The sequence below is a fragment of the Poecile atricapillus genome, chromosome 10, assembly GCF_030490865.1.
Source record: "Poecile atricapillus isolate bPoeAtr1 chromosome 10, bPoeAtr1.hap1, whole genome shotgun sequence".
Classification (NCBI taxonomy): Eukaryota; Metazoa; Chordata; class Aves; order Passeriformes; family Paridae; genus Poecile; species Poecile atricapillus.
In genome coordinates, this window is record NC_081258.1 from 21,575,852 (window position 1) to 21,597,096 (window position 21,245).

General features: G+C 50.5%; 1 protein-coding gene across 2 annotated transcripts in view; it reads left to right on the plus strand.

The window, feature by feature from the left end:
• ZFHX3 (zinc finger homeobox 3) overlaps positions 1-20,959 on the plus strand; it is a 122,757-nt gene extending 101,798 nt beyond the window's left edge. For both annotated transcript variants that reach the window (XM_058845821.1, XM_058845822.1), the window contains exons 6-10: positions 1,356-1,489; positions 1,679-1,879; positions 9,127-9,229; positions 9,722-15,184; positions 17,847-20,959. In XM_058845821.1, coding sequence (XP_058701804.1) covers positions 1,356-1,489; positions 1,679-1,879; positions 9,127-9,229; positions 9,722-15,184; positions 17,847-19,468 — 7,523 coding nt within the window. In that variant the 3' untranslated portion in view covers positions 19,469-20,959. The remainder of the gene's footprint in view (positions 1-1,355; positions 1,490-1,678; positions 1,880-9,126; positions 9,230-9,721; positions 15,185-17,846) is intronic.
• The last annotated feature ends 286 nt before the right edge of the window (positions 20,960-21,245 follow it).

Genomic DNA, 21,245 nt, shown 5'->3' on the forward strand with positions numbered 1-21,245 from the left:
TTCAGTATGGACAAGCCTACCAGGAGAAATCCAGCAGTCCCAGATCAAATCCTCTAATCCCTGCCTCCCTCTGGCAGTACTGCTACCTGTTTGTAATACTTTGCCTCTATTCAGCTGAATGCAGAGATGGGGACTGGCAGGGAAGGTAGTTAGAAATGGGAATTGTATTCTCCACTGTGATGTGGTATGTTTGGAAATACTGCTCATACCAATGCACAGAAGGGTCTTTGGGAAGGAAGCAGTTTGCTGGGATCTGACTCTTGATGGTATCATGTGAAACAAGGAGCAGATACCAGCGGGTTCACAAGTTGAGTAGGAGAAAGGGGAAAGAGTATGGGGGACTGGCCTGAGAATGCTACAGCGCCTTGTTAATCGGCAGCTGATCCATCATATTAAATATCCAGCTGTCAGATATTACCTTTCAAGTGAAAATGAATAACTCCCATTAAGGGCGAAATGGGTTTGAAGTCGATTCCAGACAGATTAAAGTACCGTTATGAATGTGTGTTGAGGGAGGAGGAGACGGGGGCTGTGTATAATATACTTGTCCTTACAGTTTTTAAATAATAGATGTCCCACAAATTTATGTACTGAAGGCAGCCAGGGTTCGGGGGAGGAGAAAGGTCAGGGATGTGCGTCTCCCAGTGCCACAACTCGTGGAGTGTTTTGCTGTTGACTTTAGAGCTCATTTGCATTTCTCTGTTTGGCTGGAATAAAATGGCCTTTTCTCGGCTTATCACAGTGGGAGTGTTTGGGTCCCTTGGCTGGGTCCTGCCAGAATTGGGATTTTGTCAGGACCATGTACTAGGAAGCACCAGATTTGCACATTCCTCTGGAGGCATGGTCTGAGCTGGCCAGAGCCATCCAGTAGCGCCACTGCTGCCAGCACGGGTGCCATTGGTTGGGCTGACAGCCACAAGCACCAGCCCTCTCCAGGGCAAACGCATTTCAGAGTGTATGTGGAATGTCCTGGGTCAGCCAGGGGCATGAGCTCTACCTTACCGAGTGAGTCCAGCTGCTGCTGGAGGTGACACATGGGTCTTCACCATCTTGCCAAGCATTTGTGTATCCAGTGCAGCCACAGGCCCACAGTCTCCTGCACCTGCAGGTTGTAAGCATCCCCCAGAAACAGCTGAGGTCCTTCTGCTTCCAGCCACCAGTGGCACAGTTCCCTTGCTGTGGGAGATCACCAAGAAGGAACTGGTTTTGGCCAGGTGTGCGTTGCAGGACGTAGGTCAGTCCTCAGTTTCATCCTCCAAGTCCTTAGGGTGTGTGTCAGTCAGTAACGTAAGCCCTGTCTTTGTCCAACCTAGGCCTCTTTGGGGTGTCCTGATGCTGATTGCTTTCTGTTGCAGCACCAGCCAGCCAGCCAGAGAAGGAGCTGACAGAGCCTCCAGCGTCCTCTAAGCGGATATCATTTCCCAGCAGCTCTGAGTCGCCTCTCTCCTTTAAGTGGTCAAAAACTTCAGAGGAGACCAAATCAGAGCAGGTAAGGCAGAAGAACCCATCTCTCTGTGCAGGTAATACATTTCCAATTTGCCAAAAGCAAAGAATAAAATGGGAGAAAGAGGATGAAAGGCAGTAACTGGTGGTAGAAGGCACCAAATTATTGAAGCCTGGCTGTAAGAGAGGAAAGTAGCACCTGGAAGAGCTGTGTGATTCATTTGTTGCTCCACAGATGTACCAGTGTCCATATTGCAAGTACAGCAACACAGACGTGAACCGGCTGCGGGTGCACGCCATGACCCAGCATTCAGTGCAGCCCATGCTCCGCTGCCCTCTCTGCCAGGACATGCTGAACAACAAGATCCACCTGCAGCTGCACCTCACCCACCTGCACAGCGTGTCACCCGACTGTGTCGAGAAACTCATCATGACGGTAAGTGGCTGTGTAGGCAAGCAAGGCTGCTGCCACCCCAGCCTGGCCACCGCCGTCCTGGCACGTCCACTGCCAGCCCCACAGAGGTGAGGAGCAGGGAGCTGCTGTGGTGGTCAGCTCCTTCACCTGTCAGAGCTCTGCCGTCAATGTGTGCTGCATCCTGGGATGTTGTGTCTCTGCTTGAGCCCCGTGAAGCTCAACTGTTGAGTGATTTCCCTGTGAAATCAGGATAAATATAATTTTCTAGACCTGATGAGGTCAGTGCATGGGGTGGCAGCTGGTGCAAAAGCTTCTGGAAGATGCAGAAGTTGATGGGATATATTGGATTTGTGTTGCTTCTTTGGTATAATATTTGCAAGGTAATGTCTACCTTGCAAATGATGCGAGAACTTGTCATCATGTATATAAAATAAGTGTTTATTTTGATTCCTGCCAGTTCTTTCTCTTTGTGTTTTTTTCTTGCACTCTGTTTCTGATTGTTTTCTCCCTTCTTTGCTGGTTCTTGGCACTGGGGGTGAATAACACGGTGTTTGTTGTAACACCCATGTTCTTCACCAGCTCCCTCCTGTGACATCTTCCAAGCATGGCCCAGCTGTTCTTTTACAGTTTTCTTGTCTTCTCTTTCTGTCACTCTTCCTCTCTACAACTCCCTGAAAGAAGGCTGGAGCCGGGTGGGGTAGGTCTCTTCTCCCATACAAGTGACAGGCAAGAGGACTAGCTGCAAGCTGCACCAGGAAAGGTTTAGATTGGATATCAGGGAAAATTAATTCATGGAAGGGGCTGGAAAGACCTGGCACAGGCTGCCTATGGGACCTGTGGAGTCACCATCCTTGGAGGTGTTCAAAAATCATGTGGATATGGCATTTGAGGACACAGTTTAACATGGTGGTGGTGTTGGGTTGATGGCTGGACTTGGAAGACTAAGGGTCTTTTCCAGCTTTAATGATTCTGTGATTCTTTTTGTGACTCCTTGTCAAAGACAGAAGTCATGGAGTCATGAGTAGTCTTGGGAGGGACCACTGGAGTTGCTCCAGGCCAGCCTCCCTGCTCAGGCAGGGTCCCCTGAGTATGTTGCTCAGGATTGTGTCCAGACTGCATTTGAGTATCTCCAGGAAAGAAGACTCCAGAGGCTCTCTGAGCAGCCTGTTCCAGTTCCTACTCTGTAAGTGCCTCTGTGCTCTTATCTTCCTGCTTTGCATTACTAGCTGCTTGTCCCCTCAGGGCTTCTCAGGACATAGCTCTGCCCAGCCAGCCAGCTGTGCATCTGGGTCAGAGCCGTCCTATCCCACAGACCACAGCCTCTGTGACCTGTGTCCATTTCATTGGTGCTGCTCAAGTGTATAAATACCTTCTAAGGGTTTGAATGGCCCTTGTTCACCTCTTAACTACGTTTGGTGGCAGGTGTTCTGGCTTTCTAAGAACAGAGAGCAGAAGACAAGCCCCTTCCCTAGGCCAGTGGGTGTAACCAGTTTGTTTGGGGCAGCTGTCATGCTGGTGTGGAGGGGTTTGTTTTGAGCCAGACAGGGGTGCCTGGGCAGGATGTGTGGTCTGGAGCAGGAGTGTTGGGCTGGTCTGTCCTCAAACACATCTGTGTCCCCCAGGGTACAAGGGAATGGAAGCAGCCCCTCGTGGCGGAGCTCAGGACACTCTGCAGAGCAGGGCAGGCACAGTCCTTTAGCTGAGCCCACCTGCTGTGCTAGTGTAGGGCCACAGGGCTCTGCAAGCATCAGCAAACACTGGCCCAGCCACCATACTCATCCTCAAGCCTGTTCCTTGTTTTCCCACCTTTCTTCCCTTTGGCACCTAGAGACACATAGGGGTGAGGGTTGCCTCTCCTCCTCCAGTCCCACAGAATGGGATGAAGAAGGCGGGTCTTTTTGTATTCCGTGACAAGATTTTGAGCCATCAGTGTGGTCTGTGCAGAGCAGGGCAGCATCGGAGGGTCCTGTTTGCTCACTCTCAGGAAGATCTGTCTGGGTTTGAGGCGCGCGTCAGGCGTTAGCGCCGCGGTGAGGGAATGGCAGCCCCGTGACTGAGAGCCAGGTCCCTCTCGACGCAGCGTCTCTGCTCAGCGTTGGAGGAGGCTCCAGTTAATAACACCTTATCAGACGCCGTTCAGGAACCTGCAGTGTCTAATATGTCTGTTGCCATGGTAACGGCTCCTGCTTGCGCTCAGCATCTCCAGGCTGCCTGGTCGTGCTCCCTCCTTTTCATATCAGTGAGCAGCCGGGCTGGCTGTCCCATGGGACCCCCGTGTCCTCCCGCTGGCCCCAGCGCAGGGACAGGGGCTGGCGGGGCTGCCTGAGCAACAGAGCACATGCCGTACCCCAGTGCCACACAGGGACAGAGGCTGGGGCTCACACTGTCCTCCCATCTCCTGCAGCTTCCCTTACGTGGGGCTGGTGGATGAACGTAGCCAAATTCTCTCTGTGGCATCTCAGCCTCTCTGAGCAGGGCCAGGTGCCACCTTTCCCATCATAGCCTCCGCCTGGGCCCATGGGGTGAAGTGCAGTTCGCCCGCGCAGGCGACTGACAAGACGGATGGGCTGGAGCTGGGAGAGAGGATGGCTTCCCAGGAGCCTCTGGGAGTGGGAGCTCTCCCTCCTCCCGCAGCCAGCCTTATCCTTCTGCACATTTCTGTCTCGTCATCTCTGCTGTCAGCTTTCTCTTCCTCAGTTTACGGCATCTTCCCAGTATTCCAGTTATCTTTCCATCTTTTTCTTTTCTCCTTTGCTCCTGGAGTCATTCCTGCCCAGCCCTAGCATCTCACTTCCCCCTCCTGCTATCTTTACATTTTTACTCTCTTTCCCATTGTCTTTTCTTATTGCTCTCTCCCTTCTGCTGTCACTCAATTTTTCTCTCTCCCTCCTTTTCGCCCCCTCCCTCTCCCCCCTTTCCCTCTCACTCTGTGTCTCATTCTCCATCTCGGATGAAGGTAATGAAAATAATCGGGCTTCATTAATTCTGAGCCCTGTGAGATGATAGCCATTTGGAGCCATGTTTGCCAATTAGATGGTCTAAATTAGAAGTGACCTTGGTATACTGCCATCACTTTGCCTCTTGGAGTCTAATGAAGCTTTTCACTCCAGCACCCTCTCTCTCTCTCTTTGTAATGGAAATTACCTCCTTTGTCTGGTGGGGAACCTTCCCTCCTGTCTGTAATTCCCCTGGTTTCATAGACATGGGGACAGTGATGTATCTCCTCAGACCTCTTCTAGAGGTTTTCTTTTTAGAGCCACATGATTTCAGCATTTTGGGGTATATTCAGGGGAACCGTCCCCTTGTTTGGTCAGCGCAGGCAGGTGCAGTGTGAGAGTTGGCTTCTCACGTCAGCCGGGAGTAATTTTTTGGACCTGTCAGCAATATGTGGGTGTTACATTGATGGGTGTTGGGCTCTGAGCTGCCAGCCCAGCACACAAGCAGCTCTGCAGTTGGTTGTAAAAATCCAGTAGATCTAGAGTTGGCCAGAGCTGTGTGTGTCACTGCTGGAGGTTGTCACCAGCGAGGAGTGGGCCCACTGGTTATTCTGCAGAGGGGTGACAGGCTTGTAGATGTCAGGGTGTGTGGATACTGGTGGGGCAGGGGGGCAGGAGTCGTGGCCTGTCAGCCCTCAGGTGCTCTGTAACAGTCCTCACCAGGCCACTGTGTCCATAGAAATGGCCATCAAAGTGGAGTGCACCTGCCTCTCTCTGGGTCTCATCATCATAAAGACACTTTATCTGCTGAAGGCATCTGAATTTAACCCAAAAGGTGGGGTTCTTGGAAGCAGAGAGGCTTGTCCAGCAACCTCCCATCCTCTAAGGGCCTTCTTTGTGGTAACAGGAGGAGAACTTAGAGGGACAAGTCTTAGCTGTCAGAGCTGCAGGGGAGGGTGCTCAGGCTGTGCACAGGGGTGGATCTGGAGTGACTGAGACAGAAGTGCCAAAGCAGTGAGCTTTGTTGGTGACTTGTGGGCCAGGAGATGGTAGCTGCAGGCACACAGGGGGTAGGATTTGTTGTTGGACAGAAAAGGACCGGTATGAACAGGCGAAGGGAAGGGAGGAGACAAACGACATTTGTTGAACTCACAGCTGGAGGGGTTGTGTTTTAGTAATGGCTCACAGTGAGTGACGTGTTGCTGTTGTGAAACAGCGTTGGAGCCATTGAAACAGGTAGACAGGAATTGAGGGGGAGGGGTTGCCAAGCTGAGGAGAGAATGCCAGGATGACACACCAGGTATTGCCTGTGCAGGTGAGAGGGAGGTGGAGACGTCTGACAGCTGCACTAACACGGGCTGTGCTCCAGATAAACACACTCCTTCCCATCTCCAGAACGGTTCCTGCCATCAAACACATCTGCGGTACTAAAGGCTGTGTCACAGCACGCCGCTCCTGCCGCACTGCCAGGCAGCCACGCTGTGCTCCACTGCACCTTCCTGCCCCACCGTCACTCCCGGACATACGGACATACAGACATACGGACAGCGGCCTCAGCGTGCGGGGAAAATCTGCAGGTCCAAAGAAATGAGATGTCCTTGGATGTTTTTGCAGTGTAAAAGAACAAATGCTTCAAAAAAGGCAGTCTGGAATTCTGTGTCAGTGCAAAGTGATTTGGGATGTGCAGCCTGTTTGCACTCATTGTATCTTTGCCACCTGCTCGGGGCTGGTCCATGGGGATGAAAGGACGGAGGGTCCTGCCCTGGATCATGATGTAGGAAAGGGACAGGAGCAGCATGGATGGAGCCAGAGGACTAGAGTGGTTCAGTTGCTGACCAGTGCCTTCTTTCCAGTGGTTTGCTCCCCAAGGCCAGCTTATGGCTCCACTGCCACAGTTCCTGCATCCATACCCAGAATTTCTGGTTCCCTGCACTTTTTTCCAAGCTTTTTTTCTGTTTGCCTTTGGGAATTTTGTGCCTGTAGCAATTTAATGTACCACAGCCTTTTTTTTTTTTTTTTTTTTCAGCCTTATTTTTTTTTTCCCTTTTTCTCTTTTTCCCTGTGGTGGAGGGAGGATGGAAAGAAGGGAAGGAATGGTGGCTGTGGAGATGCAGGTAGATAAAGGTAATTACTTAAACACATATAGGGCAGGACTTACAGGTTTGGAGCCCCAGATTAAGATGCAGAGGAGCATGTGAGGTTGATGATTATATTTCGGGGAGAGTTAATTGACGGAAGGTGAAGGCAGACAAAGAACCGCTGCTTACTGCCTTCTTGAATCCCAATCAGGAATTATGATTAAAGACGCGGCGAGACAACAGAGGCCTGATGAATTGGTGTCTTTTTTTTTTTCTTTTTTGCCGTCATTCACACTTGATTGACTTCAACCTTTCAAGTGCAAAAGTCTCTCTTTTCCATTATTATTCATAGCCATCTGAGTTTTTCTAATTAAAGTGTATGAAAACAATTACTGATCCGTCGTACTGAGCGTGGTGGTGGGGACGGCTGCCGTACTGTAACGCCTATGAAAAGCCACAGCTCTATAATGATGTGCAGCTGAGGTGTTAGATAATTTTATTCTTTTTCTACTCTGTTGGGGTTTTTTTTAATTTCTCATGATTTATTTTTTATAATTCCTAAAGATCCTAGGAAAGCAGGCTCTTCCTGCTGCTAGAGCTGAGAGGGACGGTTTCTTCTTGCCTCCCCTTCTTGGTGTCCATGCTCATCCCCCTCCTCTGAGCCCAGCTACTGGAAATTACTTTGTGACCTTTCACGTCTACCAACCAGCCACCCACAGCCATCAGATACTTCTGTTTAGAGTAGAAGGTGGAATGAGTTTGGTGCTCTCAGCTCCCCTCCTGGGGTGTGTCAGCTGCCTTGTCTGCAGCTCCATGGGACCTGGCACTCACTGCCATGCAATGGCTGGCCCAGGAAGGGGAGGGAGCTCTGTGTCCCCCCACAGCTCAGGTCACGGCTCTGTAGCCACTTCTGTGCCACTATTTCATCTTGAGATTTTCCATGAGCTTCAGCTTCATCACAGGTGTGCTCCTATCTCCTGCAGTTCACTCAGAGCCTTGGCTGTGCAGAAAGCTGGGTACGTGGCATGCAGATACCTCACACATTCTCTCTCTCCTGAGATCTGGGGTTCAGATGCCTTCTCCATATCCAGCAGAAGGATGGAGAGGCTTGTTTTGCCTTACACCTGAATGGGAGTGTTTAGTTGTGCCTCACCATCCCAGCAGTAAGAGGCTGGGAGCAGGAGCACCACAGGCATTGCCAGGAGCACCTGGTGAAAGGAGAACATTCCCTGGGTGTCAGCAAGGTGGTGTGGGCAGCTGCTCAAGGCTGTAGAGGAGTCCTCGCTTGCCACAGGCATTGACCAGCACTGGAAGCCCTGTGCTGGAAAACAGGGATGGTGACAGTGACGTGGATCTGTCTGTCCCAGTGCTGAGAGGCAATGTTCCAGCAGTGTGAGACATCATCTCCAGACATTCAGAAGGACATTCATTGTCCTGCATCTGATGGCAGCCTTGTGCAGGCTGATGGTGAGGTGGTTTGTGACCAGGTATATCCAAAGAAACAGTTTTCCAGAACAGGATGAGTATGCACATTTGGCTCTTCCAAAGAGCCTCTCAGCTGAGCCATGCAGATTCTCCAGCTCTGTAGAAGCACTGGTGTTGGAGCACTGCACTGGTTTTGATGGTTCAGGAGCTAGCCAAATACTTTAAGAGGAGCAAAGGGAATACATCAGTCAGAGCAAGGAAAGGGTTACCAAAAGCTTTTTATTTCGCAATTTGCTCTCTCTTTAGTCCTTTCTTATTCATTCCTTCCTTTGTCACCTCTCTCCTTATTTGTACTTTTCTTTCTCATGCCCCTCCTTTCCCTGCATCGATACACTTTGAAAACAGTGCTGCAATGCTCCCTGGTTCAAGATTACAGTGTACTTTACTAGGTATGATTTAATTAGGGGCCTTATTATGTTTTCAGCAGCTTAAGGTGGGCCTTTCAACTTATCTACCTAATTGGTTGCACAAGAAGTTTCACAGCCCATGACAAAACATTGTCAGTGATCAAAGTCTGAATTCCACATAAAGGAAAAATATTAATAATAAGATTATTCTTCAAGTGTGCACTGCTAATTATGTCCAGAATGTAACTGTAGAAACACTTTTGACTGATTTGAGCTTTGTCTAATAAATACGAAGTCTTCAGTGAGCTGTGAAAAATGACGCCTCTGACTTCACAGTACTGATGTCTAGTTTTGCCACTGGAGATGTTTAAAATATTTTCCTGCGTTTTTTCTCTCCCTATGTCCTTTCCCCCTGTGTCTAGGTGACAACCCCTGAGGTGATGATGCCCAGCAGCATGTTCCTCCCGGCAGCTGCTCCAGAGAAGGATGGGAACTCAGGCACAGAGGAGCTGGGAAAGCAGTCTGGTGAGTGCAGGTCAATGAGAGCCATGGTCCCACTGCTCCCCAGGTCCATCACCTGGTCAGGGACCAGTTTCATTCCTGTTAATCCTCTCTGTGATAGAACCTAGACTCAAATACTGTGTTCACTTTGACGAGCCTTCTTTTCAGAAAATAGGCAGGACATCAAAAAGGAACAGCGAAGACAGAGGTGGCTGAATGGCTTTTGCTTGAAAGGGAGAATTGAAGGTGATAAATGCACTAAGGGATGTGTGTGTGAATAATTACCAGATATTCAAAGTGGGCAAGGAAGTAAATTGTGTAGGTTTATGCAATGGGCCATGATGAGGTTAATGGGCTGGTATTGAAACAAATGAATGAAGATAGAGGAGAAATGTTAGAAATAGTTGCTGTGTTGGAGATTAAAAATCACAAGAGTATTCAGGACTGAAAGGGGGTGTTGATCTACCCTGGTGTGCTGGTGTAATTTTTGGGTTTGCTTTAATTCTGTTTTCACAGAGATCTCTGAGGATGTGGGGAAGACCCTTTTGCCATCGGACAGTGCAGAGCACAGCGGGGACCCCAAGCCCACCCCAGCTGATCCGAGCGCTGCCCGGGAGGACTCTGGCTTCCTGTGCTGGAAGAAGGGCTGCAGCCAGGTGTTCAAGAGCTCAGCAGCCCTGCAGACACACTTCAACGATGTCCATGCCAAGCGGCCTCAGCTGCCAGTCTCTGACCGCCACGTCTACAAGTACCGCTGCAACCAGTGCAGCCTGGCCTTCAAAACCATTGAGAAGCTGCAGCTCCATTCCCAGTACCATGTCATCCGGGCTGCCACCATGTGTTGCCTCTGCCAGCGCAGCTTCCGAACCTTCCAGGCCCTGAAGAAGCACCTGGAAACCAGCCACCTGGAGCTGAGTGAGGCTGACATTCAGCAGCTGTACGGTGGTCTCTTGGTCAACGGGGACCTCCTTGCTATGGGTGACCCCTCACTTGCTGAGGACCACACAATAATAGTCGAGGAAGATAAGGAAGAGGAGAGCGACCTGGAAGAAAAGCAGAGCCCAACAGGCAGCGATTCAGGGTCAGTGCAAGAGGACTCTGGCTCAGAACCAAAAAGGGCCTTACCCTTCAGGAAGGGCCCTAACTTCACTATGGAGAAATTTCTAGATCCATCTCGCCCATACAAGTGCACGGTCTGCAAGGAGTCCTTCACGCAAAAGAATATTCTCCTGGTACATTACAATTCCGTTTCTCATCTGCATAAACTGAAACGAGCCCTCCAAGAGTCTGCTACTGGGCAGCCTGAACCTACCAGCAGCCCAGATAACAAACCTTTCAAGTGTAACACCTGCAACGTGGCCTACAGCCAGAGCTCAACTCTGGAAATCCACATGAGGTCTGTCCTGCACCAGACCAAGGCTCGCGCGGCCAAGCTGGAGGCGGCCGGCGGCAGCAGCAACGGAGCCGGCAACAGCAGCAGCAGCAGCAGCAGCCTCTCCCTGGGCTCGTCCACACCGAGCCCCGTGAGTGCCAGCAACAGCAATGCTTTTGCAACCACCAGCACGAGCACTTCAGGCACCGCTCCCATTCCCAGCCTACTCAACCAGGTCTCCAGTGACAGCGTGGGAATCCCTCCCTTGGGTAGCACTGTAAGCACTAACATCTCCTCCCCTGCGGAGCCCAAAGAGGTGAACCGCAAGAAGCTGGCAGACATGATTGCGTCCAGGCAGCAGCAGCAGCAGCAGCAACAGCAACAGCAGCAACAGCAGCAGCAGCAGCAGCAACAAGCTCAAACCTTGGCACAGGCACAGGTCCAGGCCCACCTGCAGCAGGAGCTACAGCAGCAAGCTGCTCTCCTGCAGTCCCAGCTCTTCAACCCAGCACTTTTGCCGCACTTTCCAATGACCACTGAGACCCTTCTGCAGCTGCAGCAGCAGCAGCATCTTCTGTTCCCATTCTATATCCCCAGTGCTGAGTTCCAGCTCAACCCAGAAGTCAGCTTGCCTGTCACCAGTGGTGCACTGACATTGACTGGGACAGGTCCAAGTTTGCTGGAGGATCTGAAGGCACAAGTTCAGCTCCCTCAGCAGAGCCATCCACAGCTCTTGCAGCAGCAGCAAGGTCAGCTGTCCTTGTCACAACCCCACTCCGTCCTGTTACAGCAGAGCCAGCACCCAGAGAAGAAGAATAAATCTGTAGTGAAGGAGAAAGATAAAGAAACCCCACGGGAGAGGGAAAGCACAGAGAGGGGAGACAATAACATAACACTGAAGGAGTCTCTTCCTGATAACTTAAAGCCCAAAGAGAAGAAGGACTTTGTGCCAGGCAGCACTTCGGAACCCTCCATACTGCCTCCACGGATTGCTTCTGACGCGAGGGGCAACGCCACCAAAGCCTTACTGGAAAACTTTGGCTTTGAGCTCGTCATCCAGTACAACGAGAACAAGCAAAAGGGGCAGAAGAAAAATGGGAAGACAGAGCAAGGTGAGAACTTGGAAAAGCTGGAGTGCGATACATGCGGCAAGTTCTTCTCAAACATCCTCATCCTGAAGAGCCACCAAGAGCACGTTCACCAACATTACTTTCCCTTTAAGCAGTTAGAGAGATTTGCTAAACAATACAGAGAACACTATGACAAACTGTACCCGCTGCGGCCGCAGACCCCAGAGCCACCGCCCCCGCCTCCGCCACCCCCGCCTCCGCTCCCTCCAGCTCCTCCTCAGCCGGCTGCTGCTCCTGCCATCCCTACTTCTGCCCCACCGATCACCTCTCCCACCATCGCTCCAGCCCAGCCATCTGTGCCACTCACCCAGCTCTCCATGCCGATGGAGCTCCCCATCTTCTCACCACTCATGATGCAAACCATGCCCCTGCAGACATTACCAGCACAACTGCCACCTCAGCTGGGCCCTGTAGACCCCCTGCCCGCCGACTTGGCCCAGTTGTACCAGCATCAGCTCAACCCCAGCCTTCTCCAGCAGCAGCAGAACAAGAGGCCACGCACACGGATCACCGATGACCAGCTCAGAGTCCTTCGGCAGTATTTTGACATTAACAATTCCCCGAGTGAGGAACAGATCAAAGAGATGGCAGACAAATCTGGATTGCCCCAGAAAGTGATCAAGCACTGGTTCAGAAACACCCTGTTCAAGGAGCGCCAACGCAACAAGGACTCCCCCTACAACTTCAGCAACCCTCCCATTACCAGTCTGGAAGAGCTGAAGATAGACTCACGGCCTCCTTCTCCAGAGCCTCAAAAGCAGGAGTACTGGGGAAGCAAGCGGTCCTCTCGGACACGCTTTACTGACTACCAGCTCAGAGTCCTGCAAGACTTCTTTGATGCCAATGCTTACCCAAAGGATGATGAATTTGAGCAGCTTTCTAATTTGCTGAACCTCCCAACACGTGTTATAGTGGTCTGGTTTCAGAATGCCCGTCAGAAAGCAAGGAAAAACTATGAGAATCAGGGAGAAGGCAAAGATGGGGAGCGACGGGAGCTCACAAATGACAGGTACATTAGAACAAGCAACTTGAACTACCAGTGCAAAAAGTGCAGTCTGGTCTTTCAGCGTATTTTTGATCTCATTAAACACCAGAAAAAGCTTTGTTACAAAGATGAGGATGAGGATGGACAGGATGATAGCCAGAACGAGGACTCTATGGATGCAATAGAGCTCTTGACTCCAACCAGTTCCTCCTGCAGTACACCGATGCCCTCACAAGCTTACAGCACACCTACATCTTCAGCCAATGCAACCTCTTCAGCTTTTCTGCAGCTCACGGCAGAGGCAGACGATTCCTCCACCTTTAATTCTAAAGCAGAAGCTACAGATGAGAAACCAAAGCAGTCTGAACCTCCAAGTACACAGCAAAACCAAACCCAAGAGAAGCAAGTGCAACCAAAGCAAGAGCCTCAGCAGCAACAGGACCAAGGAGAACAAAAGACAAGTTCAGCACACCAAAAGATTTCACAGTTATCCTCCCCCTCTTCGCTGCAACAGCCACCTCCTCCTCAGCCCCCTCAGTGCTCCTTGTCACAGACAAGTCCAAATCCATCTCAGCTCTCACACCTCTCCCTCAAACCCATTCACACGTCCACCCCTCAGCAGCTGGCAAACCTACCTCCTCAGCTAATCCCATACCAGTGTGACCAGTGTAAACTGGCATTTCCTTCCTTTGAGCATTGGCAAGAGCATCAGCAGCTCCATTTCCTGAGTGCACAGAACCAGTTTATCCACCCCCCATTCCTGGACAGAACACTGGATATGCCATTCATGCTTTTTGATCCCAGTAATCCACTACTGGCAAGCCAGCTGCTGTCTGGAACGTTACCACAGATTCCAGCAAGCTCAGCCACCTCACCGTCGACTCCAACATCCACCATGAACACGCTGAAGAGAAAGCTGGAGGAAAAGGCCAGTGCAAGCCCTGGAGAGAATGACAGTGGGACTGGGGGAGAAGAACCCCAAAGGGATAAGCGTCTAAGGACAACCATTACCCCTGAGCAGCTGGAAATCCTGTACCAGAAATACTTGCTTGACTCCAACCCCACACGGAAGATGCTGGATCACATTGCACATGAAGTGGGCTTGAAGAAGCGTGTGGTACAGGTTTGGTTCCAGAACACCCGTGCACGAGAGAGGAAGGGGCAGTTCAGAGCTGTGGGGCCTGCCCAAGCCCACAGACGGTGTCCCTTCTGCCGAGCTCTCTTTAAAGCAAAGACAGCTCTGGAAGCTCACATCCGATCCCGTCACTGGCATGAGGCCAAGCGAGCTGGGTACAACCTGACGCTGTCTGCCATGCTTCTAGACTGTGATGGGGGACTCCAGATGAAAGGAGACATCTTTGATGGAGCCAGCTTTTCCCACATGCCACCAACTAGCAGCGACGGACAGAGCGTTCCCCTCTCCCCGGTGAACAAGAGTTTGGAACTGTCACCTAGAACCCTGCTGAGTCCATCCTCCATTAAGGTGGAAGGGGTTGAAGACTTTGAGAGTCCCTCCATGTCCTCAGTCAATCTGAACTTTGACCAGACAAAGCTGGACAACGATGACTGCTCTTCCGTCAATACTGCAATCACAGACACTACCACAGGAGACGAAGGGAACGCAGACAACGATAGTGCAACAGGGATTGCAACCGAAACCAAATCCACATCAGGACCCAGTGAAGGTCTGACTAAAGCAGCCATGATAGCAATGTCTGAATATGAAGATCGTTTGTCTTCTGGCCTGGTCAGCCCAGCTCCCAGCTTCTACAGCAAAGAGTACGACAATGAAGGTACCGTGGACTATAGTGAAACCTCCAGTCTTGCAGACCCCTGCTCGCCCAGCCCTGGTGCAAGTGGTTCAGCCAGCAAGTCTGGAGAAAGCGGGGACCGGCCCGGGCAGAAACGCTTTCGCACTCAGATGACTAATCTCCAGCTCAAGGTTCTTAAGTCATGCTTTAATGACTACAGGACACCAACCATGCTGGAGTGTGAGGTCCTGGGCAATGACATTGGACTGCCAAAGAGAGTTGTTCAGGTCTGGTTCCAGAATGCGAGGGCGAAAGAGAAGAAGTCAAAACTCAGCATGGCCAAGCATTTTGGTATAAACCAAACAAGTTATGAGGGACCCAAAACAGAGTGCACTTTGTGTGGCATCAAGTACAGCGCTCGGCTGTCTGTACGTGACCATATCTTCTCTCAACAGCATATCTCCAAAGTTAAAGAAACCATTGGAAGTCAGTTGGATAAGGAAAAGGAGTATTTTGACCCAGCTACTGTCCGTCAGTTGATGGCTCAGCAGGAGCTGGACCGAATCAAAAAAGCCAATGAGGTTCTTGGTCTGGCAGCTCAACAGCAGGGCATGTTTGACAACACACCCCTGCAAGCTCTGAACCTTCCTGCTGCGTACCCAGCGTTACAGGGCATCCCTCCAGTCTTGCTCCCAGGCCTCAACAGCCCATCCTTACCTGGCTTCACTCCATCCAACACAGGTGGGTGTGGGTGTTACCATGCTTAGGCACACCTTCACTTGGTGCATACCTAGCACAAGCAGTTGTTCCCTCAGGAGTGACTGATAACAGGATTTCTGGCCCATTAGCTCAGCATGTTGACTTCACCGCAAAAAAGTAGTAGGTATTTTATCCAATTCCTGAACTCAGGAAGTTTTATAGCAAAGTCTGAACTAGAGCAGCATCTAGACATGCTGCATATCCCTGTGTAGAAATCCTGAAGCTCCTTTAAGGAAGTGGAATATAGAAGACTTACCCAATGGAACAGAAGGACTAATGTGCTGAATACACTGTTGATTATTCCTTTCCTTTTGACATCAAGTTTATGTGATGCCATCCCAAGCATTCAAAAATCCAAACTGTGTCTAGGGAAAGGAGTGCTGTACATGGTAGCACTGGTGACAGATGCCCAGAGCATCTTTATGTGCCCCTGAGGTGACGTCTGTGACAAATCCCAATGCAGCTGAGGATCAGTTTTGAGTAATGGCTGGGTATGACCTGAAAGCACCTCCTCAACAAAAAACAGTGTAGTTGTGGGACAAATCTAGTGTGTATTTTAATAATATTTTTCTTATCAATGCTACATAAAAATGAAATTTGTCATAATCCTTTGGGTGGCCTAATCTCAGACACTGGACTTCATCTTTTCAGAATGCTCCTTTCCTTTCTATCTTGTGGATAGGTGGAAAGTCCAAGCCGTGTAGCAAACATTGGCAGTGGAAGGTGCAGCTCAGTGACCAGCAGTGATCTAAAAAATGTGATCCAAAAGCCTTGTTTCATCATGTGTCTGAAGGGCCCCTGCACATGCAAGAGGTTTTCCATGTCACCCTTTTCACCACAAATCTTGTTTCAGAGCACTCAGCCAGAAGCATCTCTTTGGCAAATCTTATCATCACCCTATCGCAGATTGCTCTGCACTGTTTGCTTAGTGCTGCAAGTTTATAACAAAAACTAAAATTGCCTTTTTGCACTTCAGTCCATATTGTTGCTTTTACTTTTCTCCAAAGCCCGGGATGTGTCCTGGGGAGATGGGACTGCATCTGATGAATCTTAAATGCTGTCAGTGACTGCCTAGACAGGGCTGAACTGTTTAGAAAGTCAAAGAGTCTGTTTGTGGCCTTTAGATAAAGCTCCAAAGGTCAGGCCACGGCAGCTCCGGGCCTGTCAGAGCAGATAAGGCCATGCATCCAGGAACACTGAATTACCTCCTGCTCCTTCACTTGAACCTCTTAGGGATGTTCAGCTGGGAAACATCCATTTCAATGGTGTCCACCTATAGCATGCCCTTATCTGAGATCTCCAGGGCCACTGCGTGGAGCCTCATTCCATACCTGTCCTGTCATCACAAATCTTTCTTGTCCCAGCAACCCATCAGGAGCAGACACGGATTTCAGAAGGGTTTGGGTCAGCCATGGCTGAACCCTCCCAGCTGCAGCCTCCTGAGGCTCCATGGCAGTACTAAAATAAAAGACACCATACCTCCCAGAGCTGGTCCCAGGCTCTGCTGCTGTTCCTGCCCAGACTGGTCTCTGAGCAGCCCCTGCCGCAGTGCAGGGACTCAGGTTTGTTACAGACTGGTCGGGTTTTGCTCGTGGGTTTTACAACAGATTCCTGCTCAGGAGCTGGGGAATGTATGGGGCTGTGCCAGCAGGACCTTGGAGCTTTATTTTGGGTTTTTTTTTCCCAGATGGCATCATGGGAGTTGCCAAGCAAAACGTTCCTCTTCAGGAGCATATTTGCCAGCTGTAGCAGCCATGACTAATGGAAGGCACTCCAGGAGCCACACTCCTCCTGCCCCTAGCCACTGTGAGAGCAGAAATTGGCACCAGGGACAGTGTTGTTAGTGGCTATTCTTGCTGTCAGGAAGAAGGACAAGCTTCACTTTCCACCATTAATCTATCTCCTTATTGAGGAAGCATCACTACACTTTTAATTCCACCCAAAACACAATGCTTGTGCCCAGGGGAGATGTCTGAACACCACATAAACTCTGGAATTGCTCAGAAGCTGAGCATCCAGAGCTCCGATCATTAGAGGGAAGGAAGGGGAAGGGATTGCTTCAAAGGTTTGTGGATTCATGAACATCAGCCTAATAAGGACAAAGTAAATTAGGTTTAGCCTGTTCACTCTCCAGTTGCCATGACCAGGGCTTCCCAATCTGTGAAGATTTCTACAAGATGAGAACAGTGCTGAGCGTTCTCACCCTTTGGCATAGTGCATCCTGCCACTGGAGTGCTTTGGCCCAAGGACCCATTAGAGCAGATGCTGACATGAGTGTTTATCATTTGGGAATTTCAGAAGAGTCAGGAAATTGTCAGCTGTGCTGGGCATCCTGGGTGCTGGTGGGTGTCCCATGGTCAGTGTCACTGGGCAGTGCGCCCAAGGCAGCTGCAGGCAGTGGGGGCTGAGGAGCCGTGTCCCCAGCGTGCGGGGCCTGTGGAGTGGGACGGGAGCCGTTTCCAGCGGCAGTGGCAGCAGGGATGGGCTCTCTGACCGGTGCTGTGGCAACGCATCAGCTCAGGCCGCTTGCTGCCCTCATACAGAGGAGATGGAGGCTCCAGGTTATGGGGTGGACTGGGGTCACTCTCCTCATTCTTTCTGCCTTCCCAGCACAAAGTGACTTTTCACATCTCTCCTCTTGCAGCTTTAACTTCTCCCAAACCGAACCTGATGGGCCTGCCCAGCACAAGCGTCCCTTCACCCGGCCTCCCCACCTCTGGATTACCAAATAAACAGCCCCCGGCCGCACTGAGCTCACCCACCCCAGCACAAGCCACGGTGGCCGTGGCCCCGCAGCAGCCGCCAGCCACGACCCCGCAGCCGCAGCAGCCACCCCCCGCACAGCGCAAGGAGAAGGAGAACGAGAAGGCAAAAGAGAAGGAGAAGGCACCCAAGGGGAAGGGGGACACCCTGCCAGGGCCCAAGAAGGAAAAGGGGGAGGCACCGGCAGGCACGCTCGCAGCCCCGCTGCCCACCATGGAGTACGCGGTGGAGCCTGCCCAGCTCCAGGCGCTGCAGGCCGCCCTGAATTCGGACCCCACCACCTTGCTGACCAGCCAGTTCCTTCCTTACTTCGTCCCCGGCTTTTCCCCCTACTATGCCCCACAGATCCCTGGCGCCCTGCAGAGCGGGTACCTGCAGCCCATGTATGGGATGGAGGGGCTGTTCCCCTACAGCCCCGCACTGTCACAGGCGCTGCTGGGGCTGTCTCCTGGCTCACTGCTGCAGCAGTACCAGCAATACCAGCAGAGTCTGCAGGAGGCATTGCAGCAGCAGCAGCGGCAGCAGCAGCAGCAGCAGCAGCAGCAGCAGCAGCAACAGCAGCAGCAGCAGCAGCAGCAGCAGCAGCAGGGCCAGCAGCAGCAGCAGCAGCAGCAGCAGCAGAAACCGCAGCAGCCCAAAGGAAGCCAAACCCCCGTCCCCACGGGGGCTGCCACCCCGGACAAAGACCCTGCCAAAGAACCCCCCAAGCAAGAAGAGCAGAAGAACGCACCCCGCGAGGTGTCCCCCCTCCTGCCCAAACCCCAAGAAGAGCCTGAAGCGGAAGGCAAGGGCGCGGACTCTCTCTGCGACCCTTTCATTGTCCCAAAGGTGCAGTACAAGCTGGTCTGCCGCAAGTGCCAGGCGTGCTTCGGCGACCAGGAGGCGGCCAGCGACCACCTGAAGTCCCTCTGCTTCTTCGGCCAGTCTGTGGCGAACCTGCATGAGATGGTGCTTCACGTGCCCAGCGGCAGCGGCCAGGGCGGCGGCTCGTACCAGTGCGTGGCGTGCGAGAGCACGGTGTGTGGGGACGAAGCCCTCAGTCAGCATCTCGAGTCAGCCCCGCACAAACATCGAACAATCACAAGAGCAGCAAGAAACGCCAAAGAGCACCCCAGTCTATTACCTCACTCTGCCTGCCCCCCCGACCCCAGCACCGCATCTACCTCGCAGTCGGCCGCTCACTCAAACGACAGCCCCCCGCCCCCCCGGCCCCCCCCGGCTTCCCCTCACGCCTCCAGAAAGCCCTGGGCCCCGGCAAACCCGCCCGGGCCGCCGCCGCCGCCTTTCCCTCCTCTCTCCTCATCTTCAACGGTTACCTCAAGTTCATGCAGCACCTCAGGGGTTCAGCCCTCGATGCCAACAGACGACTATTCGGAGGAGTCTGACACGGATCTTAGCCAAAAGTCAGATGGACCGGCGAGCCCGGCGGAGGGGCCCCAGGACCCCGGCTGCCCTAAGGACAGTGGTCTAGCTAGCATAGGAATGGACACCTTCAGATTGTAAGCTTTGAAGATGAACAATGAAAATGATTTAAATAAAAAAAAAAGTTAATAACAAACCAATTTCAAAAATAGACTAACTGCAATTCCAAAGCTTCTAACCAAAAAAAAAAAAAAAAGAAAAAAGAAAAAAAGAAAAAGCGTGGGTTGTTTTCCCATATAACGATGCCGGTGGGTTTTACATTTCTTTTTTCCTTTCCTTTTAATAAAATAAAACTTTAAAAAAAAAAAAGAAAAAGAAAAAAAAAAAAAGAAATCTGTTACATTTGTCCTCTGGAAGGTACTGTTGGTCTGGGAGACGAAGGCCGTGCTGCCTCCTCGCGCCTGCGGAGCTCGCACCCCTGTACATTGCCCCGTCCGATCCCCCGTCGATAGCACAGCAGAGCCCGGCAGCGCTGTATGGGAAAGCAGCCCACCTGGAGACAGTTTTAAATTTCTTGCTATCTTAGCATTCAGATACCAATGGCTTGCTAAAAGAAAAAAGAAATGTAATGTCTTTTTATTCTCAGGTCAATCGCTCACACTTTGTTCTGTTTTCAGAATCATTGTTTTATATATATATATATATATATATACATATATATATAATTTCTTTCGTTTGTTTTGGGGGTTTTGGTTTGGTTTGGTTTTGTTCCAGAAAAGGATTTTTTTTTGTTGTTGTTTTTTGGTTTGGGGGGGGTGGGGGGGGTGGGAGGTATTAATTTAAAATGGGCAGAAAGTATTCAAGAGAAAAACAATGTGAACTGCTTTAGCTTTTCGGGGATTTTAAGGGTAGCTTTTCTGCTGAAGCCAATTCCAAGGGGAAAAGTTAAGCACTCCCACTTTTCAGAAAAAAAAAAAAAAAACCACACAAAGAGTGTTGAGGACTTGGAGCTTAAAAAAAATAAGTTTTAAAACAACTGACTTTCTGTATTTATGATAGATATGACCATTTTTGGTGTTGAGTAGATTGTTGCATTGGAAATGAACTGAAGCAGTATGGTAGATTTAAAAGAAAAAACCCTTTTGTGTACATTTAGCTTTTGTATGGTCCAGCTGACGGCTTCTCATTTGATGTTGTCTTGTTCATTCCTAGACAGATAGATTGCGATCCATCGACTCGCCTGAGCTTTTCTCCCCTTTGTACCTTTATCCCCGTCCCCATCCTGTAATCTTCCACTTATGGTCGCTACCTTCATTTCTTAGAGGGTGGTTGCATAATTATTTTATAAAAACTAAAGAAAGACGTTCAAAGGGTTTTGGGGGTCAGTAGGATCCCTTGCAGAATATTTTTTGTTGGGGGTTTGAAACTTTTTAAGGCATATACATGCGATTTACCTATGTCTGTTACCCTTGTGCACTTATTTTATTCTTATTTTCCATTTCTCTTTTTTTCTTCTCTTTTTCTTCCCTTCTTCCTTTACTCATTTTGTAAATGCTTCAAAGACTCTGTTCCTGACCTCTGAGCATCGGTTCTGTTTGTGTAAAATTAGGCTGCACTCTGTTCCTTCTTTTGGAAAAAAAAGGTTTTGTTACATTTTTTTCTCTAAAGAAAATTCATGCTTTAAATAAAATCCAAAGACATACCCTTCACCACTGGTGCAGAATGAGCAAAAAGGATTCTTTTTACTTGAGAATTTGTTTCTGATTTAAACAAACAAGTCTAAGTTTAAATAAAGAATAAAAAAAAACATACCCAGGTTGTTATCTGTGCTTCTTCTGCAAGCAGAGAGACAACTCTTAGCGAGCACCCAGTGCACCCCAGGCAGGTTTCTCTTTCCAAGATCTCTCCGTGGCAGCAC